This window comes from Nerophis ophidion, linkage group LG01, assembly GCF_033978795.1.
Source record: "Nerophis ophidion isolate RoL-2023_Sa linkage group LG01, RoL_Noph_v1.0, whole genome shotgun sequence".
NCBI lineage: Eukaryota > Metazoa > Chordata > Actinopteri > Syngnathiformes > Syngnathidae > Nerophis > Nerophis ophidion.
In genome coordinates, this window is record NC_084611.1 from 91,631,852 (window position 1) to 91,654,130 (window position 22,279).

At 41.1% G+C, this 22,279-nt stretch overlaps 1 protein-coding gene across 6 annotated transcripts in view; it reads right to left on the reverse strand.

The window, feature by feature from the left end:
* slit2 (slit homolog 2 (Drosophila)) overlaps positions 1 to 22,279 on the reverse strand; it is a 277,680-nt gene that overhangs the window by 84,356 nt on the left and 171,045 nt on the right. For all 6 annotated transcript variants that reach the window (XM_061916190.1, XM_061916184.1, XM_061916214.1 and 3 more), the window contains exons 9-13: positions 21,985 to 22,120; positions 13,509 to 13,580; positions 13,359 to 13,430; positions 5,640 to 5,711; positions 1,062 to 1,205 (exon numbers count right to left, since the gene is read on the reverse strand). In XM_061916190.1, the coding sequence (XP_061772174.1) occupies positions 1,062 to 1,205; positions 5,640 to 5,711; positions 13,359 to 13,430; positions 13,509 to 13,580; positions 21,985 to 22,120 (496 nt within the window). The remainder of the gene's footprint in view (positions 1 to 1,061; positions 1,206 to 5,639; positions 5,712 to 13,358; positions 13,431 to 13,508; positions 13,581 to 21,984; positions 22,121 to 22,279) is intronic.

Genomic DNA, 22,279 nt, shown 5'->3' on the forward strand with positions numbered 1-22,279 from the left:
CTGACGAAGAGTAATGCTTTGATGGTGGAACGGTTGAAATCGGATTAAAAATGTGGAAGAAGAAGTCCACAGAAAGAAGGACCGTATTTAAAAGTGGGAAACTCCTGGTAATCTGGGAATTTTCAGAACCAGAAAAAGTTGTTTTGAATGTACAGGAAGAGTGAAATGTGAGGATGGTGGAACGGTTTTGAATCGGGTGTTGTTGAAGTTTAAAAAAAAAAAATCCCCATTCTTTTCAATAGGAATGTCCTGTAAAATTTTTAGGAAATACAAGAATTTTGTGATACAGTACATGAGACGTAGCACATTTACCGTAAGGGAACTGAGTGGGTTGGCGTTTGAATTTTGGGAATCGGTCGAGAAATTGGAAAGTAGTAACAGTTTGTTTCGGAAAAAATGGGAATACCGGGAAAACGAAAATTTTTGGGGAGCAAAAAAAAATAAATAAAAAATGCTTAAATGTCCTGACGAAGAGTAATGCTTTGATGGTGGAACGGTTGAAATCGGATTAAAAATGTGGAAGAAGAAGTCCACAGAAAGAAGGACGGTATTTAAAAGTGGGAAACTCTTGGTATTCTGGGAATTTTCAGAACCAGAAAAAGTTGTTTTGGAATGTCCAGGAAGTGTGAGGATGGTGGAACGGTTTTGAATCGGGTGTTGTTGAACTTTAAAAAAAAAAATCCCCATTCTTTTCAATAGGAATGTCCTGTAAAATTTTTAGGAAATACAAGAATTTTGTGATACAGTACATGAGACGTAGCACATTTACCGTAAGGGAACTGAGTGGATTGGCGTTTGAATTTTGGGAATCGGTCGAGAAATTGGAAAGTAGTAACAGGAATACCGGGAAAACTAAGATTTTTTGCAGTCTGTACGGGAAGTGATGTCAGTATGTACAGAGTCTGTACAGGAAGTGATGGCAGTATGTACAGAGTCTGTACAGGAAGTGATGGCAGTATGTACAGAGTCTGTATGGAAAATAATGGCAGTATGTACAGAGTCTGTATGGAAAATGATGGCAGTACGTACAGAGTCTGTATGGAAATGATGGCAGTACGTACAGAGTCTGTATGGCCCTCAGGGAGGAGAAGGTCCCCTTGGCGATGGTCTGCAGCTTGTTGTCATACAGGGACAGCAGGTTGAGGTTGTGAAGGTCCTGGAAGGCATCCACCCTCAGGCACGCTATCTTGTTAGCATTCAGCAACCTGCGGGACATCAGGGAAATACCACCTTCACTCTTGCTATTGCAGGAAAGTTTTGTTTCAAACTGTCATTTCTCAAAATAATATCAACAACTTATGATCGATGGATGAATCCGAAGTTGATCTATTGATATTTAAGTGTTGAAAGTCAGCACTGCTTGTAGGAGGAAAAGTCACCGCTGCTGTCCATGGTTACTTCAGATCTATATCTGAAGTTGATCTACAGATATTTTGGCGTTGAATGAAAAAATAAAATATTCATATAGTCATGGGTTGGAGGAGGGATGAGTGACGGCACAGAACCACAAGTGGGCAATATAACTCTATGTATTTATTTTATTTATAAACAATATAATTTAATAAATAATGAACAATATAATTTAAATGGCAAAGGAATGGCGTGTGTGAACTAGATCCAAGAAGGGATGTATGGTGGAACACTACGTGTATGAATAATTAGCTGTTGAGTATTACCATAATTGTTGGATGAGGAAGCAGACAAATCCACAGGGGCTATAGGCAAAAGGAGTCCGTGATCCAAGCGAGGTCCGTGGGGCAGAGAGAGAGGTCAATGGGTCCGTGTCCAGAGCAGGGGTCGAGGATCAAGGGAGGCAGTCCAAGGAAGCGAGACGCAAGGCTCGAATCCAAGGCAACGGAAGGAAAACAGGTACGCCAACAGAAGGCTATATTCCGGCGAGGGATGGCAGGTTGTGCAGGGTTTTGAAGGCAGGTCTGATTATCAACTCCAGGTGTGACTCCCGGACCGTGACACATATATGACTTTTTGTTTTTAATGCTTTATGGACTGAGACCCTTTTGGGTCCCTGGGACCTTTAGTGTGATTTTGTTTTTTAAAACTGCCATGGTTCAAAATAATAAAAAAAAATGAATCAAAAGCAATGTTGTTATGAATGAGTTCACTAATTTAAGGCTCAAATATTCCATTTTCAAAATTTTTTTAAGGAAAATGTTGCATATTTTGTGTTGTTAACAAAATAAAAGGCATAAAAATAAAAAATAAAATAAATATCATGGCAATGGATGGATCTGAAATTGATCTATAGATATTTAAGTGTTAAAGGTAAAAATAAAGTTCTGATATATGACTTTTTTTTTAAACACTTTATTGACTGAGACCCTTTTGGGTCCCCGGGACTTTTAGTGTGATTTTGTTTATTAAAACTGCCATCGTTCAAAAAAAAAAAAATGAATCAAAAGCAATGTTGTTATGAATGACTTCCCTAATTTAGGGCTCAAATATTCCATTTTCAAAAAATTTTTAAGGAAAATGTTGCATATTTTTTGTTGTTAACAAAATAAAAGGCATACAAATAAAATAGATATCATGGCAATGGATGGATCTGAAATTGATCTATAGATATTTAAGTGTTAAAGGTAAAAATAAAGTTCTGATATATGACTTTTTTAAACACTTTATTGACTGAGACCCTTTTGGGTCCCCAGGACTTTTAGTGTGATTTTGTTTATTGAAACTGCCATCGTTCAAAAAAATAATAATGAATCAAAAGCAATGTTGTTATGAATGACTTCCCTAATTTAAGGCTCAAATATTCCAATTTAAAAAATTGTTTTAAGGAAAATATTGCATATTTTGTGTTTTTAACAAAATAAAAGGCATAAAAATAAAAGAAACATCATGGCAATGGATGGATCTGAAATTGATCTATAGATATTTAAGTGTTAAAAGGTAAAAATAAAGTTCTAATATATTACTTTTTTTAAACACTTTATTGACTGAGACCCTTTTTGGTCCCCAGGACTTTTAGTGTGATTTTGTTTATTAAAACTGCCATCGTTCCAAAAAATGATAATGAATCAAAAGCAATGTTGTTATGAATGACTTCCCTAATTTAAGGCTCAAATATTCCAATTTAAAAAATTGTTTTAAGGAAAATATTGCATAGTTTGTGTTTTTAACAAAATAAAAGGCATAAAAATAAAATAAATATCATGGCAATGGATGGATGTGAAATTGATCTATAGATATTTAATTGTTAAATGTAAAAATAAAGTTCTAATATATGACTTTTTTTAACACTTTATTGACTGAGACCCTTTTGGGTCCCCGGGACTTTTAGTGTGATTTTGTTTATTAAAACTGCCATCGTTCCAAAAAATGATAATGAATCAAAAGCAATGTTGTTATGAATGACTTTCCTAATTTAAGGCTCAAATATTCCAATTTAAAAAATTGTTTTAAGGAAAATATTGCATATTTTGTGTTTTTAACAAAATAAAAGGCATAAAAATAAAATAAATATCATGGCAATGCCATCCATCCATCCATTTTCTACCGCTTATTCCCTTCATGGCAATGGATGGATCTGAAATTGATCTATAGATATTTAAGTGTTAAAAGGTAAAAATAAAGTTCTAATATATTACTTTTTTTAAACACTTTATTGACTGAGACCCTTTTTGGTCCCCAGGACTTTTAGTGTGATTTTGTTTATTAAAACTGCCATCGTTCCAAAAAATGCTAATGAATCAAAAGCAATGTTGTTATGAATGACTTCCCTAATTTAAGGCTCAAATATTCCAATTTAAAAAATTGTTTTAAGGAAAATATTGCATAGTTTGTGTTTTTAACAAAATAAAAGGCATAAAAATAAAATAAATATCATGGCAATGGATGGATGTGAAATTGATCTATAGATATTTAAGTGTTAAAGGTAAAAATAAAGTTCTAATATATGACTTTTTTTAACACTTTATTGACTGAGACCCTTTTGGGTCCCCGGGACTTTTAGTGTGATTTTGTTTATTAAAACTGCCATCGTTCCAAAAAATGATAATGAATCAAAAGCAATGTTGTTATGAATGACTTCCCTAATTTAAGGCTCAAATATTCCAATTTAAAAAATTGTTTTAAGGAAAATATTGCATATTTTGTGTTTTTAACAAAATAAAAGGCATAAAAATAAAATAAATATCATGGCAATGGATGGATCTGAAATTGATCTATAGATATTTAAGTGTTAAAAGGTAAAAATAAAGTTCTAATATATTACTTTTTTTAGCACTTTATTGACTGAGACCCTTTTTGGTCCCCAGGACTTTTAGTGTGATTTTGTTTATTGAAATTGCCATCGTTCAAAAAAATGTAATTTAATTTAAGGCTCAAATATTCCAATTTAAAAAAATGTTTTAAGGAAAATATTGCATAGTTTGTGTTTTCGCCAAAATAAAAGACATAACATTTTCTTTTTTTAAATAAAAAAAAACATTACTCTACTATGCAAAGCGAAAGCCATTTATCAACAACATCCAGAAACGCCGCCGGCTTCTCTGGGCCCGAGATCATCGAAGATGGACTGATGCAAAGTGGAAAAGTGTTCTGTGGTCTGACGAGTCCACATTTCAAATTGTTTTTGGAAATATTCAACATTGTGTCATCCGGACCAAAGAAGAAGCAAACCATCCAGACCGTTATCGACGCAAAGTTGAAAAGCCAGCATGTGTGATGGTATGGGGGTGCATTAGTGCCCAAGGCATGGGTAACTTACACATCTGTGAAGGCACCATAAAGGTACATGTAGGTTTTGGAACAACAAATGCTGCCATCTAAGCGCCGTTTTTTTTCATGGACGCCGCTGCTTATTTCAGCAAGACAATGCTGAAATATGTTACAACAGCGTGGCTTGGTAAAAAAAGAGCGCGGGTACTTTCCTGGCCCGCCTGCAGTCCAGACCTGTCTCCCATGGAAAATGTGTGGCGCATTATGAAGTGTAAAATAGGACAGCGGAGACCCCGGACTGTTGAAGGACTGAAGCTCTACATAAAACAAGAATGGGAAAGAATTCCACTTTCAAAGCTTCAACAATTAGTTTCCTCAGTTCCCAAACGTTTATTGAGTGTTGTTAAAAGAAAAGGTGATGTAACACAGTGGTGAACATGCCCTTTCCCAACTACTTTGGCCCGTGTTGCAGCCATGAAATTCTAAGTAAATTATTATTTGCAAAAAAAGATCAAGTTTATGAGTTTGAACATCAAATATGTTGTCTTTGTAGCATATTCAACTGAATATGGCTTGAAAAGGATTTGCAAATCATTGTATTCTGTTTATATTTACATCTAACACAATTTCCCAACTCATATGGAAACGGGGTTTGTACAAAGAATATGAACACCAGCAAAATGAGGTATCTAAAGTCGAGATCAGTCTCTAAAATGGTCACCCACCTCTCATGCTTTTGTCTTGCCTGGGCTCGAAACTGAAAGTTAACTCCATTAAACTAGACTTAATAATTTGTGTTTGTGTGTGCATGAATAACAACTAAAGTGTGTATCTTTTCAAGCAGAACAAAGGCCAGAATGAAGGATTTCTAAGGCACAGAGGCGGAAAATAAGACTTTTCCATCACACAGAGCTGGATCCCAATGGTGTAGAAAGGTGTGTGTTTGTGTGTTTACTCACAACAGCTGCAGAGAAAAGAGTCCCTCCAACAGCCCCTTGGAGATCTCCGTTATTTTATTCCCGTACAGGACTCTGTGGACAACAAAGACATCCAGAATGACATCAATACTCAGAAGCACATGCAAATCTTGTTTATGATTGGACTTTTCTGGGGATCTTTTGGTTGGACACCTTTTTGCTTACTCTATTACTGTATTGATTCAATTATAAAACATAAGCCTCTTTTTAGAGACTCCAAATCCCCACAAAAATTACTCTTTTTGAAAAAAACCCAACATGTTTTGTGTGTTTAGCATTTACTTGTATGACCCAATGCGAACGACCTTCCCTAGTCACGGTGCAAACAAATGAAAAAGAAAAAAACAATCATATCAACACAAAATGTCACAGGTTACACAACCTGCTCACTGACCGTAGTGGATATTGTAAAACACGTCATAATACAATTCTAAAATTATTACAAAAACAGGAAATTTTGACTGAATGTGACAAATGACAACAACCATCATAAACACTTTTGAATATGTAACTAAACATTAATATTTCTATAACGGCTGCATGTTTGACACACTAATTTATGCAGTGACACAATTGTATTAACATTATTTTTATCTATTTTTACATGGGGAAAAAAAAACAACTGTAAAAATTTAAGAAAAAATTGCAAAAAATGTTTAAGTCTTGAGAAAAATCTGAAATAATCTAACTCCATCCATCCATTTTCTACCACTTATTCCCTTTTGAGGTCGCTGGCGCCTATCTCAGCTACAATCGGGCGGAAGGCGGGGTACACCCTGGACAAGTCGCCACCTCATCGCATGTTCTAACTAATAATTAATATCAATATAGTCTGTATGGCCCTCAGCTCTTACTGGATCGGCTGCGAACTGATCCAGTGAGAGCTGGAGATCCTGGCCAGATGAAACCAGGATTAGGTCCCTGCAAAAAGCAGAGACCTAATCCTGGAGCCACCAAACCAGATACCCTCTAAGCCCTGACTGTGCCTAGAAATTCCATCCATAAAAGTTATGAACAGAATGGGTGACAAAGGACAGTCTTGGTGGAGTCCAGCCTTCACTGGAAACGGGTCCGACTTACTGCCGGCGATGCGGACCAAGGTCTGACACTGATCCTACAGGGAGCGGACCGCCACAATCAGACAGTTCGATACCCCATACTCTCTAAGCCATCCCCACAGGACTTCCTGGGGTACACAGTCAAATGCCTTCTCCAAGTCCACAAAGCACGTGTAGACTGGTTGGGGCAAACTCCAGTTGGAGATCCTGGCCAGATGAAGCCATCAGGACCACATCATCTTCAAAAAGCAGAGACCTAATCCTGGAGCCACTGAACCAGATACCCTCTAAGCCCTGACTGCGCCTAGAAATTCTATCCATGAAAGTTATGAACAGAATGGGTGACAAAGGGCAGTCTTGGCGGAGTCCAACCTTCACTGGAAACGGGTCCGACTTACTGCCGGCAATGCGGACCGAGGTCTGACACTGATCCTACAGGGAGCGGACCGCCACAATCAGACAGTTCGATACCCCATACTCTCTAAGCCATCCCCACAGGACTTCCTGGGGTACACAGTCAAATGCCTTCTCCAAGTCCACAAAGCACATGTAGACTGGTTGGGGCAAACTCCAGTTGGAGATCCTGGCCAGATGAAGCCATCAGGACTACATCATCTTCAAAAAGCAGAGACCTAATCCTGGAGCCACTGAACCAGATACCCTCTAGGCCCTGACTGTGCCTAAAAATTCTATCCATAAAAGTTACGAACAGAATGGGTGACAAAGGGCAGTCTTGGCGGAGTCCAACCTTCACTGGAAACGGGTCCGACTTACTGCCGGCGATGCGGACCGAGGTCTGACACTGATCGTACAGGGAGTGGACCGCCCCAATCAGACAGTCCCATACCCCATACTCTCTGAGCCATCCCCACTGGACTTCCTGAGGTACACAGTCGAATGCCTTCTCTTAGTCCACAAAGCACATGTAGACTGGTTGGGGAAAACTCCAGTTGGAGATCCTGGCCAGGACTTCCTGGGGTACACAGTCAAATGCCTTCTCCAAGTCCACAAAGCACATGTAGACTGCTTGGGGCAAACTCCAGTTGAAGATCCTGGCCAGATGAAGCCATCAGGACCACATCATCTTCAAAAAACAGAGACCTAATCCTGGAGCCACTGAACCAGATACCCTCTAAGCCCTGACTGTGCCTAGAAATTCTGTCCATAAAAGTTACAAACAGAATGGGTGACAAAGGGCAGTCTTGGCGGAGTCCAACCTTCACTGGAAACGGGTCCGACTTACTGCCGGCGATGCGGACCGAGGTCTGACACTGATCCTACAGGGAGCGGACCGCCACAATCAGACAGTCCCATACCCCATACTCTCTGAGCCATCCCCACTGGACTTCCTGGGGTACACAGTCAAATGCCTTCTCCAAGTCCACAAAGCACATGCAGACTGGTTGGGGCAAACTCCAGTAGAAGATCCTGGCCAGATGAAGCCATCAGGACCACATCATCTTCAAAAAACAGAGACCTAATCCTGGAGCCACTGAACCAGATACCCTCTAAGCCCTGACTGTGCCTAGAAATTATATCCATGAAAGTTATGAACAGAATGGGTGACAAAGGGCAGTCTTGGCGGAGTCCAACCTTCACTGGAAACGGGTCCGACTTACTGCCGGCGATGCGGACCGAGGTCTGACACTGATCCTACAGGGAGCGGACCGCCACAATCAGACAGTCCCATACCCCATACTCTCTGAGCCATCCCCACTGGACTTCCTGGGGTACACAGTCGAATGCCTTCTCTTAGTCCACAAAGCACATGTAGACTGGTTGGGGCAAACTCCAGTTGGAGATCCTGGCCAGGACTTCCTGGGGTACACAGTCAAATGTCTTCTCCAAGTCCACAAAGCACATGTAGACTGCTTGGGGCAAACTCCAGTTGAAGATCCTGGCCAGATGAAGCCACCAGGACCACATAATCTTCAAAAAACAGAGACCTAATCCTGGAGCCACTGAACCAGATACCCTCTAAGCCCTGACTGTGCCTAGAAATTCTGTCCATAAAAGTTACAAACAGAATGGGTGACAAAGGGCAGTCTTGGCGGAGTCCAACCTTCACTGGAAACGGGTCCGACTTACTGCCGGCGATGCGGACCGAGGTCTGACACTGATCGTACAGGGAGTGGACCGCCCCAATTAGACAGTTCCATACCCCATACTCTCTGAGCACTCCCCACAGGACTTCCTGGGGTACAAAGTCAAATGCCTTCTCTTAGTCCACAAAGCACATGTAGACTGGTTGGGGCAAACTCCCATGCACCCTCAAGAACCCTGCCCAGAGTATAGAGCTGGTCCACAGTTCCACGACCAGGACGAAAACCACACTGTTCCTCCTGAATCCGAGGTTGGACTATCTGGCGTAGCCTCCTCTCCAGTACACCTGAATAGACCTTACTGGGAAGGCTGAGGAGTGGGATAGTTGGAACACACCCTGCGGTTCCCCTTCTTAAAGAGAGGAACCATCACCTCGGTCTGCCAATCTGCCAGTGCTTTTACAACTGATATACATAACTATCTACAGAATAATACACAGCTGACCCAGTATCTGACTTTTCCGTATGTTGGTGGAAAAAGTTTGAACTATCCCTGAACTAACGTATTAAAAGTATGGATGTTTAGAGTTGAGGATCGATACCACAGCATAAAGATGTGGTATCAGCGGGATGGATCCTTGGGTTTGGATTCACACATCACCCGTCAGCAGGAACGTGGGTGTCCCTTTTTATTGTGTCGCCTCCGTTCTGCAAGTCAGCGTTTACTCAATGGTTGATTGAGGAGAGACGAGGACTCCTTTCACACAGAACGTCTCCCTCATGTCCTGGTTCTGGTCCTCTGTGGTTCTTCCCAAAACAAGGTTCAGATTTCTCCTAAAATGTCAGCTCCTATCAGATTTATTCCATCGGCCAGCGTTTTCTCCAAATGTTTAGGAGTCAAAGTGAGGTCGGGGTCTGCAGAAACATTTGCCGTTGGCTTCTTCGTCTTTGTTTGGCGTGTGCTTGTCAGATGTTTTGCATTCTTCTCCCAGTTTATGGTCAAAACACACCGAGATAGACTTGTTGGGAAGCAACCTGGTTTTCTCTCTTCTGGCCAGACTTTCGACAACAGGGATGTCGAACTTGTTTTCCTGGAGGGTTGTTTGGAACAGTGACGATAATCCTTTAATAGTCTTCTAACACCATTGGGTTCTATATTCTAAATGGGTTAAAAATGGGTTACCGTATTTCCTTGAATTGCCGCCGGGTATATAGTATGCGGCCTGCCTAAAATTACTGCCGGGTCGGACTCGTTTCGCAAAATATTTAGCGCATGCTTACCATTACTGCCGGCTCAGGATTAACGCCGGGTCAAACTGGTTTCGCAAAATATTTTTTTTATTAGCGCATGTCTAGAATTTCCGCAGGGTCAAACTCGTCACGTCACGAGTGACACTTCACCTGTCATCATTTTCAAAATGGAGGAGGATGATTTCAATCATTTGAAATCGCATAAAGGGAAGAACATTAGGAGTTATTCAGTAGGATTTAAGGTCCAAACGATTGAATATGCTAAAAAGAACAGTAAGCAGCTATGTTTTATTAATATACCATAGCTGCGTGTCAAATATGAGTCATTGAATATGCTAAAAAGAACAGTAAGCAGCTATGTTTTATTAATATACCGTAGCTGCGTGTGTCAAATATGAGTCATTAAGAGGCTCCCGCCTCCTGGTGGTAGAGGGCGCTAGTGATCCTTCTTGCGACTACTCGGCTGCAGAAGAAGTGACAACAAGCAGCAAGAGTGAGCAGCGATCCTTTATTTTTTCCTCTCGCTTGCACTTTTAACATGGAGGATTACATATCTAAAATAAAACCGTTTTCTAAACTGGACTTTCAATGGAAGCAGGAGGTAATAAAGGAAGATCTCCATGGAGACAGAGAGACTTTTAAAACTGAAGAAAGATAAGGAAGACTTCTATAAACAAGTTATCGATGCTTTTGATTAGAAGGAGCTGCGCATGGACTTCATTTATAAGTAAAGGTAAGACCATAATAACGTTTTTTTGTATTAAATGTGCTTTTCATGATGGTATCCTTACATCACACTCAAATTTAAAAGGGCAGGCCTAAATTTACCGCATGCTTATGGTAAGCACCGGAGTGAGAAGAGGTTTTAAATTACTTAGCGGAAATACGGTATACTTGTATAGCGCTTTTCTACCTTCAAGGTACTCAAAGCGCTGTGACACTATTTCCACATTCCACGTTAGAATGGTGTGGCGGGCCAGATTTGACCACCGTGCCAAGGGGGTGTGTCAGTGGAGGTTTGAAGTCAAAGGTCAGGTCAGAGAAGAATCGAATTTCTAAAAGTCTTGGTCAGATGAAAAAAAAAAGAGGATTGAGGCGGGAAGTAGGACACCTGAATTCACTAATTAAAGGGGACCCGTTATGCAAAACCACCTTTTCTTACCTGGTTTTTGTGTACCCCTACTTTCCGGACCGTATGGCGCACCGGATTATAAGGTGCAAAAAAGGGTCATACTATGATAACACTTTGGTCAAAATGATACAGATGACTTTATGACAGTCTATTTTTTTGTGGGCAGTCTTATTGACGTGCCTCCATTTTGACAAGGTCATCTTTGTTGTAGCGGTGTAGCGTGCAAGGACGGGAGTGGAAGAAGTGTCAAAAGATGGCGCTAACTGTTTTAATGACGTTCAGACTTTACTTCAATCAATAATAGGAGCAGCATCTCCTCATCCGTGACTCACTTGTGCAACAACAACAACGCCCGAAATATGTCCCGTGACCGGAACTCTCTAATAACTAAAGTTCCTTGGGTGTATAATGTGAACTCACTACACCGGTATGTTTTAGTGCTTTCATGGCGAGTTTACTGACCGATATAAGTAAGAAGATTACACTACTTTTTATTAGAAATGGAAACAGCGGAGGATGAACGTCACATAACAAGAAGACAGAGAAAAAGAAGATTATGGACTACACAGGCCGACAGGCGCACATTTTCAGGACTTATACAGATCCCAAATACAGATCAGCAGGTACTAGAAGGTAAGATAACTTGCTTTTTGCGTAATATTGCAAAACAAAACACCAGATAATATGTCTTACCTTATACACACAGCATAATAATACTCCTATGTTGAAGCACAGTACAATCCATCAAGTGGTGTGGCTTCATAGCTTACCAAAGGCCTACAAAAACATTTTGATAGATTTTTTTGGTGCCGTGTGTAATGTTCTATATTTTCAATGGAACATGTAAAATGTTGATGTTGTTTACTGGTGTCATATTGCAGTCTACACATATCTCTTATGTGTGACTGCCATCATATTGCAGTCTACACGTATCTCTTATGTGTGACTGCTGTCATACTGCAGTCTAAACGTATCTCTTATGTGTGACTGCCATCATATTGCAGTTTACACCAATCTCTTATGTGTGACTGCCATCATATTGCAGTTTACACCAATCTCTTATGTGTGACTGCCATCATATTGCAGTCTACACAGATCTGTTATGTGTGACTGCCATCATATTGCAGTCTACACCTATCTCTTATGTTGGACTGCCATCATATTGCAGTCTACACGTATCTCTTATGTGTGACTGCCATCATACCGCAGTCTACACGTATCTCTTATGTGTGACTGCCATCATATTGCAGTCTACACGTATCTCTTATGTGTGACTGCCATCATATTGCAGTCTACACGTATCTCTTATGTGTGACTGCCATCATATTGCAGTCTACACGTATCTCTTATGTGTGACTGCCATCATATTGCAGTCTACACGTATCTCTTATGTGTGACTGCCATCATATTGCAGTGTACACATATATCTTATGTGTGACTGCCATCATATTCCAGTTTACACGTATCTCTTATGTGTGACTGCCATCTACTGATCACACTTATAATTTCACCATGTACCAAATAAAATAGCTTTGAGGTCGGTAAGCACAACCATAATTATTCCGTACATTAGGCACACCAGGTTATAGGGCGCACTGTTGAGTTTTGAGAAAATGACAGGCTTTTAGGTGCGCCTTATAGTCCAAAAAGTTCAGGTACTTGGGCTCTGTGTAAGTCTCGAAAGTTCGAAGTCAAACCACGCAGGCGTGCCAGAGATATTTATAAAACAATCTTACTTTACGTCATAGATCTTTCAAACGAGCTGTTTGGAATTTGCTAATTGTGTAGTAGAAATGTACGGCATTGTAGTTCAACACCGTGGTCTGTATCCTCTTGTTGTGGGGCAGACTGGCTTGTAGATGCACATGCACCCTCTCTATTTCTAACACAAAGCAGGGTATAGTTCTAACTTATATCTGTTGGTAGAATTGTAAAAACTACAACAAAGACAACGGGGAGACTTCCCGTCCAAGGTTTCTTGTTGTCCCCATTGGGTGGAGTTTTTCCTTGCCCTGATGTGGGTTCAGAGCCAAGGATGTCGTGGTGGCTTGTGCAGCCCTTTGGGGCATTCGTGATCAATAAACTGTGCCCGACTGACGTAGGACGTAACATTTAGGAACGATACACAGACAAAATCACCAGTTCCTATCCAAATACGTCTGAAGGAGTCTTGAGGACCGCGTGGCCGGCCCGAGAACTGCTGGCGTGGAGTACTTACAGAGAGTTGAGGGACCGCAGGCCTTGGAAAGCGTCGGACGCCAACTCCGATATCTGATTGTTACTCAGGTCTCTGTGAAAAGCAGCAAGACAGAAGTGAAGAAAGCGGAACACGTCGGCTGGATCTGATATGGTTTCCGGATCGACTCACATTCTTCGCAGTTTCTTGTACGGCGAGAAGGCGCCCGTGGGTATCACCTTGATGGCGTTCTGCTCCAGTCGGCTGGAACCAAACGTACACAGACCGGTGAGGAACAGCGTTTACAATCTCCTTTTGGATAAGCCTGTGCCAAGGTCTAGAGAGACGCTCATATCAACAAGTCAGCATTTTCATCGGACTTGCAAAGTCAGAACTATTTCACTGACTCGGTTTTCCGTTTGTGTTTTTTTACCTCGGATCATGCACTGGTCTAGTGGTTTAGTCCTGCTTCTGCAAGGTTTTGATGACATTTGGCGAGGTACTAAGGATTCTGAGAAGGATCCAGGAAACGGGATTCGTAGAATCAGCTGATATATTCATCATTTCAGTACTTCATCATCAATGGACGTCCATGTTTATTCATTTTGACCACCCCGTCTATTAGTGGTGGACTGACGGCTCCAAATAGCGGTGGTGTGTTTTATGTGCACCACCATATTAGTGGTAGTCCAGCAGGCATGCTCGTATTGTGGAAAAGCCCAACAACTCACACGGTGCCCACAGATTTGATCCCGCCGGAAGCGTTCCGAATATCAAAACGTTCGGCTGAAACCGCCGCAATCGTGAACTCGCAAGAAAGAGTATTATAAAAGATTCCAAATTAAAATCCCGCCATGTTTTTCCCACTGAAAATGAACGGGTTCTCAACCGATTCCAACCACTCCTCTGTCAACACCTTCCACTCATCTCAGGCAATCAAAGTATATTTTTCCCAAGATATAAACAAAAATTCCAGGCATTTCCAGATTTTCCAAAGCCCCATAGTTTTTTTTCGCAGTCCACATTTTTCAGCCAAATCCAACCATTCCAACATCAAAACATTCCTTTCAGTTGGGCCAACTAAATATCCTATTTTTTCTTTCCTTACAAACTCCAGGTTTTCCCGAAATTCCAGGAATTCTGAAGTACCACTTCTCAATTCAAACTGTTGCTACGGCAACACTTTTCAACCGATTCCCAAGATTGCAACACGAACCAGTTCATATCGTCTAGGAAATATGTGCTAGTATCAATAGTTTCTAAAATTCCTGTTTTTCCCGAATTTCCAGGATTTCCAAAATATCACTTCTCAATTCAATAGCATTAAAAGATTACAGTTGGTACAAAATGCGGCTGCTAGACTTTTGACAAGAACAAGAAAGTTTGATCACATTACGCCTGTACTGGCTCACCTGCACTGGCTTCCTGTGCACTTAAGATGTGACTTTAAGGTTTTACTACTTACGTATAAAATACTACACGGTCTAGCTCCAGCCTATCTTGCCGATTGTATTGTACCGTATGTCCCGGCAAGAAATCTGCGTTCAAAAGACTCCGGCTTATTAGTGATTCCTAGAGCTCAAAAAAAGTCTGCGGGCTATAGAGCGTTTTCCGTTCGGGCTCCAGTACTCTGGAATGCCCTCCCGGTAACAGTTCGAGATGCTACCTCAGTAGAAGCATTTAAGTCTCATCTTAAAACTCATCTGTATACTCTAGCCTTTAAATAGACGTCCTTTTTAGACCAGTTGATCTGCCGCTTCTTTTCTTTTTCCTATGTCCCCCCCTCCCTTGTGGAGGGGGTCCGGTCCGATGACCATGGATGAAGTACTGACTGTCCAGAGTCGAGACCCAGGATGGACCGCTCGTCGGGACCCAGGATGGACCGCTCGCCTGTATCGGTTGGGGACATCTCTACGCTGCTGATCCGCTTGAGATGGTTTCCTGTGGACGGGACTCTCACTGCTGTCTTGGAGCCACTATGGATTGAACTTTCACAGTATCATGTTAGACCCGCTCGACATCCATTGCTTTCGGTCCCCTAGAGGGGGGGGGGGGTTGCCCACATCTGAGGTCCTCTCCAAGGTTTCTCATAGTCAGCATTGTCGCTGGCGTCCCACTGAATGTGAATTCTCCCTGCCCACTGGGTGTGAGTTTTCCTTGCCCTTTTGTGGGTTCTTCCGAGGATGTTGTAGTCGTAATGATTTGTGCAGTCCTTTGAGACATTTGTGATTTGGGGCTATATAAATAAACATTGATTGATTGATTGAATTCGAACTGTTACAACGTCACTATATTATCAAAAATTCCTGGTTTTCCCTAAATTCTAAAATTTCCAGGAAATTCCCATTTAAATTAATTCCAAGTTCTACAATGCCCAACATTCTCAAAACTTTTTTTTTTTTTACCTGATTCCAGATACACTGAAGTCAAAACATGTTTTCCATTTCCCCAAATTCCCGGTTTTTCCAGGAATTTCTTCCAATTGACAATGAATGGGCAATATTCAAACTTCTGCATAGCCCGCACTACTTGTCTGATTCGAACCGTTCCGCCGTCCACACACTCCACTCACCCTGGACTTTGAAGCATTCTTATGGCAAAAATAACATCACAGACCTGTCAAACGAGTCCAATACCAGAAACAGATCCCAGTCCAAATCGTCAGTGGTTTTAAAGCTGTCCCCAGGAGGAAGTTATTTGTCAAATTTAATTAAGTCACAACAATAACATTCCTGAAGTCAGTATTTACAACCTTACTAGTGTTCACTTCACAGCCAAAGATGGTTCATCTAGTTATTGACATTATTTACACATTACTTCGTCTGTTTCAGTTACTATATTATTTAGTCACTACAGTAATTACAACTTGTGTTCACATCCACAGGAACAACATGGGTTAGCCTACTCTATACAGTATTTACAACCTTGCTGGTGTTCACTTCACAGCCACAGACGGTTCATTTACTTATTGACATTATTTACACATTACTTCGTCTGTTTCAGTTACTATATTATTTAGTCACTAAAGTAATTACAACTTGTGTTCACATCCACAGGAACAACATGGGTTAGCCTACTCTATACAGTATCTACAACCTTGCTGGTGTTCACTTCACAGCCACAGACGGTTCATTTACTTATTGACATTATTTACACATTACTTCGTCTGTTTCAGTTACTATATTATTTAGTCACTACAGTAATTACAACTTGTGTTCACATCCACAGGAACAACATGGGTTAGCCTACTCTATACATTATTTACAACCTTGCTGGTGTTCACTTCACAGCCACAGATGGTTCATCTACTTACTGACATTATTTACACATTACTGTGTCTGTTTCAGTCACTAAGTTATTTGGTCACTACAGTAATTACAACTTGTGTTCACATTCACAGGAACCACATGGGTTAACCTACTCTATACAGTATTTACAACCTTGCAAGTGTTCACTTCACAGCCACAGATGGTTCGTCTAGAGTTTGACACTATTTACACATTACTTTGTCTGTTTATTTAGTCACTACAGTCATTACAACTTGTGTTCAAATCCACAGGAACAACATGGGTTAGCCTACTCTATATAGTATTTACAACCTTGCTGGTGTTCATTTCACAGCCACAGATGGTTCGTCTAGTTATTGACATTATTTACACATTACTATGTCTGTTTCAGTCAGTATGTTATTTAGTCACTGCAGTCACTACAACTTTTTATTTAATCACTACAGTCATTACAACTTGTGTTCACATCCACAGGAACCACATGGGTTAGCCTACTCTATACAGTATCTACAACCTTACTAATGTTCACTTCACAGCCACAGTTGGTCCATCTAGTTATTGACATTATTTACACATTACTGTGTCTGTTTCAGTCACTACAGTAATTGTGTTCACATCCACAGGAACCACATGGGTTAGCCTACTCTATACAGTATTTACAACCTTGCTGGTGTTCACTTCACAGCCACAGATGGTTCATCTACTTACTGACATTATTTACACATTACTATGTCTGTTTCAGTCAGTATGTTATTTAGTCACTGCAGTCACTACAACTTGTGTTCACATCCACAGGAACAACATGGGTTAGCCTACCCTATACAGTATTTACAACCTTGCAAGTGTTCACTTCACAGCCACAGATGGTTCATTTACTTATTGACATTATTTACACATTACTTCGTCTGTTTCAGTTACTATATTATTTAGTCACTACAGTAATTACAACTTGTGTTCACATCCACAGGAACAACATGGGTTAGCCTACTCTATACAGTATTTACAACCTTGCTGGTGTTCACTTCACAGCCACAGATGGTTCATCTACTTACTGACATTATTTACACATTACTGTGTCTGTTTCAGTCACTAAGTTATTTGGTCACTACAGTAATTACAACTTGTGTTCACATTCACAGGAACCACATGGGTTAACCTACTCTATACAGTATTTACAACCTTGCAAGTGTTCACTTCACAGCCACAGATGGTTCGTCTAGAGTTTGACATTATTTACACATTACTTTGTCTGTTTATTTAGTCACTACAGTCATTACAACTTGTGTTCAAATCCACAGGAACAACATGGGTTAGCCTACTCTATATAGAATTTACAACCTTGCTGGTGTTCATTTCACAGCCACAGATGGTTCGTCTAGAGTTTGACATTATTTACACATTACTTTTTCTTTTTATTTAATCACTACAGTCATTACAACTTGTGTTCAGATCCACAGGAACCACATGGGTTAGCCTACTCTATACAGTATCTACAACCTTACTAATGTTCACTTCACAGCCACAGTTGGTCCATCTAGTTATTGACATTATTTACACATTACTGTGTCTGTTTCAGTCACTAAGTTATTTGATCACTACAGTAATTACAACTTGTGTTCACATCCACAGAAACCACATGGGTTAGCCTACTCTTTACAGTATTTACAACCTTGCAAGTGTTCACTCCACAGCCACAGATGGTTCATCTACTTATTGACATTATTTACACATTACTTTGTCTGTTTATTTAGTCACTACAGTCATTAAAACTTGTGTTCACATCCACAGGAACCACATGGGTTAGCCTACTCTAATGAGTATTTACAACCTTACTAGTGTTCACTTCACAGCCACGGATGGTCAATCTAGTTATTGACACTATTTACACATTACTTTGTCTGTTTATTTTGTCACTACAGTCATTACAACTTGTGTTCACATCCACAGGAACCACATGGGTTAGCCTACTCTGTAGAGTATTTACAACCTTACTAGTGTTCACTTCACAGTCACAGATGGTTCATCTACTTATTGACATTATTTACACACTACTTTGTCTGTTTATTTCGTCACTACAGTAATTAAAACTTGTGTTCACATCCACAGGAACCACATGGGTTAGCCTACTCTATTCAGTATTTACAGCCTTACTATTGTTCACTTCACAGCCACAGATGGTCCATCTATTTATTGACACAATTTAATCATTACTGTGTCTGTTTCAATCACTGTGTTATTTAGTCACTACAGTAATTACAACTTGTGTTTACATTCACAGGAACCACATGGGTTAGCCCACTCTATACAGTATTTACAACCTTGCTAGTGTTCACTTCACAGCCACAGATGGTTCATCTAGTTATTGACATTATTTACACATTACTTTGTCTGTTTATTTAGTCACTACAGTCATTATAACTTGTGTTCACATCCACAGGAACCACATGGGTTAGCCTACTCTATACCGTATTTACAACCTTACTAGTGTTCACTTCACAGCCACAGATGGTTCATCTACTTATTGACATTATTTGCACATTACTTTGTCTGTTTATTTAGTCACTACAGTCATTACAACTTGTGTTCACATCCACAGGAACCACATGGGTTAGCCTACTCTTTACAGTATTTACAACCTTGCTAGTGTTCACTTCACAGTCACATATGGTTCATCTACTTATTGACATTATTTACACATTACTTTGTCTGTTTATTTAGTCACTACAGTCATTACAACTTGTGTTCACATCCACAGGAACCACATGGGTTAGCCTACTCTAATGAGTATTTACAACCTTACTAGTGTTCACTTCACAGCCACAGATGGTCAATCTAGTTATTGACACTATTTACACATTACTTTGTCTGTTTATTTAGTCACTACAGTAATTACAACTTGTGTTCACATCCACAGGAACCACATGGGTTAGCCTGCTCTATACAGTATTTACAACGTTGCTACTGTTCACAGCCACAGATGGTTCATCTACTTATTGACATTATTTACACAGTACTCTGTCTGTTTATTTAGTCACAACAGTAATTAAAACTTGTGTTCACATCCACAGGAACCACATGGGTTAGCCTACTCCATACAGTATCTACAACCTTACTAGTGTTCACTTCACAGCCACAGATGGTCATTTAGTCATTATTACTTTGGCATGTTTGGTTTTCTGGCTCTGACATGAGCCTTCCTGGCAAATTTCTGAGCAGCTTGCATTTTTCTTTTTGTTTCTGCTTCAGTGGATTCTTGCTGGGCTTTTATAGCCAATTTCTGTCTTTGACTCCAACTCCACTTCCAACTGCTCCAAATGCAAATATCATAGAGTACAGTGTTTACTTTATTAGCTAACTTCCTTTATCTGAATAACATTTTGTGATTAATAGCATGAAATAACACATGTTGTATTGTTTATGTTTCAAAATGATTCAACTATTCAATGTCAAAATATAAAGCGTAGACATAATGGACATAAGGACATCCCTGCTATACTGGAGGACATCCCTACTGAACTGGAGGACATCCCTACTGAACTGGAGGACAACCCTGCTATACTGGAGGACAACCCTACAATACCGGAGGACATCTTTACTACACTGAAAGACATCCCTACTGAACTGGAGGACATCCTTATTATACTGGAGGACATCCCCACTGTGCTCGAGGACATCCCTACTGAACTGGAGGACATCCTTATTATACTGGAGGACATCCCCACTGAACTGGAGGACAACCCTACTATACTGGAGGACATCTTTACTATACTGGAGGACATCCCTACTGTACTGGAGGATATCCCTACTAGAGGACATCCATACTGTACTCGAGGACATCCCTACTGAACTGGAGGACATCCCTACTAGAGGACATCCTTGCTGTACATAAGGACATCCCTACTGAACTGGAGGACATCCCTACTGTACTCGAGGACATCCCTACTGAACTGGAGGACATCCCTACTGTACTCAAGGACATCCCTACTATACTGGAGGACATCCCTTCTGAACTGGAAGACATGCCTACTATACTGGAGGACATCCCTACTGTACTGGAGGACATCCTTATTATACTGGAGGACATCTTTACTATACTGGAGGACATCTTTACTATACTGGAGGACATCCTTATTATACTGGAGGACATCTTTACTATACTGGAGGACATCCCTACTATACTGGAGGACATCCTTACTATACTGGAGGACATCTTTACTATACTGGAGGACATTCTTATTATACTGAAGGACATCCCTACTGAACTGGAGGACATCCCTACTGAACTGGAGGACATCCCTACTGAACTGGAGGACATCCCTACTGTACTCGAGGACATCCCTACTATACTGAAAGACATCCCTACTGAACTGGAGGACATCCCTACTATACTGGAGGACATCCCCTACTATACTGGAGGACATCCTTATTATACTGGAGGACATCTTTATTATACTGGAGGACATCCCTACTGTACTCGAGGACATCCCTACTGAACTGGAGGACATCCCTACTAGAGGACATCCTTGCTGTACAGGAGGACATCCCTACTGTACTCGAGGACATCTTTACTATACTGGAGGACATCCCTACTATACTGGAGGACATCCCTACTATACTGGAGGACATCTTTACTATACTGGAGGACATCCCTACTGTGCTCGAGGACATCCCTACTGAACTGGAGGACATTCTTATTATACTGAAGGACATCCCTACTGAACTGGAAGACATTCTTATTATACTGAAGGACATCCCTACTGAACTGGAAGACATCCCTACTATACTGGAGGACATCCCTACTGTACTGGAGGACATTCTTATTATACTGAAGGACATCCCTACTGAACTGGAAGACATCCCTACTATACTGGAGGACATCCCTACTGTACTGGAGGACACCCACACCTCAGTCAGTCCAAAGCCAGGCTCCTTTTAAAGTTGCGAGTGCAACTCTGCCACACCGAGTAAAGGAGCCCAGTTTTCCCAAACCGATTTGATCTGCCGCCTCTTTCAGACGCAGCTTCTAATTCCTGCGTCCTCCTCCCTTCATTACTGTCCTCAATCAGAGAGGAGCTGCATGGCCGCCATTTCTCATTTCACAGTTGTGTGCTTTTATTGCAGCGCAGCCGGCGACTCGACTGCTCAACCAGCCCGAGAGTCGACTGCTCAACCAGCCCGAGAGTCGACTGCTCAACCAGCCCGAGAGTCGACTGCTCAACCAGCCGGCGACTCGACTGCTCAACCAGCCCGAGAGTCGACTGCTCAACCAGCCCGAGAGTCGACTGCTCAACCAGCCCGAGAGTCGACTGCTCAACCAGCCCGAGAGTCGACTGCTCAACCAGCCCGAGAGTTGTTGTGGAAAATGTGTTTGTGCCGCTTACATTTCAGTGATGGTCTCCGGGAGGTTGGTGGGTATTTCCGTCAGACCTTTGCCTCGGCAGTCCACGATGTTGTTGCTGCAGGTGCACGACTCCGGGCACTGCAAGACGCTGCAGGACGAAGACGACGTCTGGTAACCTAGGGCCGGGGACGACCACCGTGTTAGAGCCAGGCGCTAGTTGGGCATAGGCTATAGCATTTTAAATTTTGTGTAGTTCAGGGGTCACCAACCTTTTTGAAAGCAAGAGCTTATTCTTGGGTACTGATTAATGCCAAGGGCTCCCAGTTTGATACACA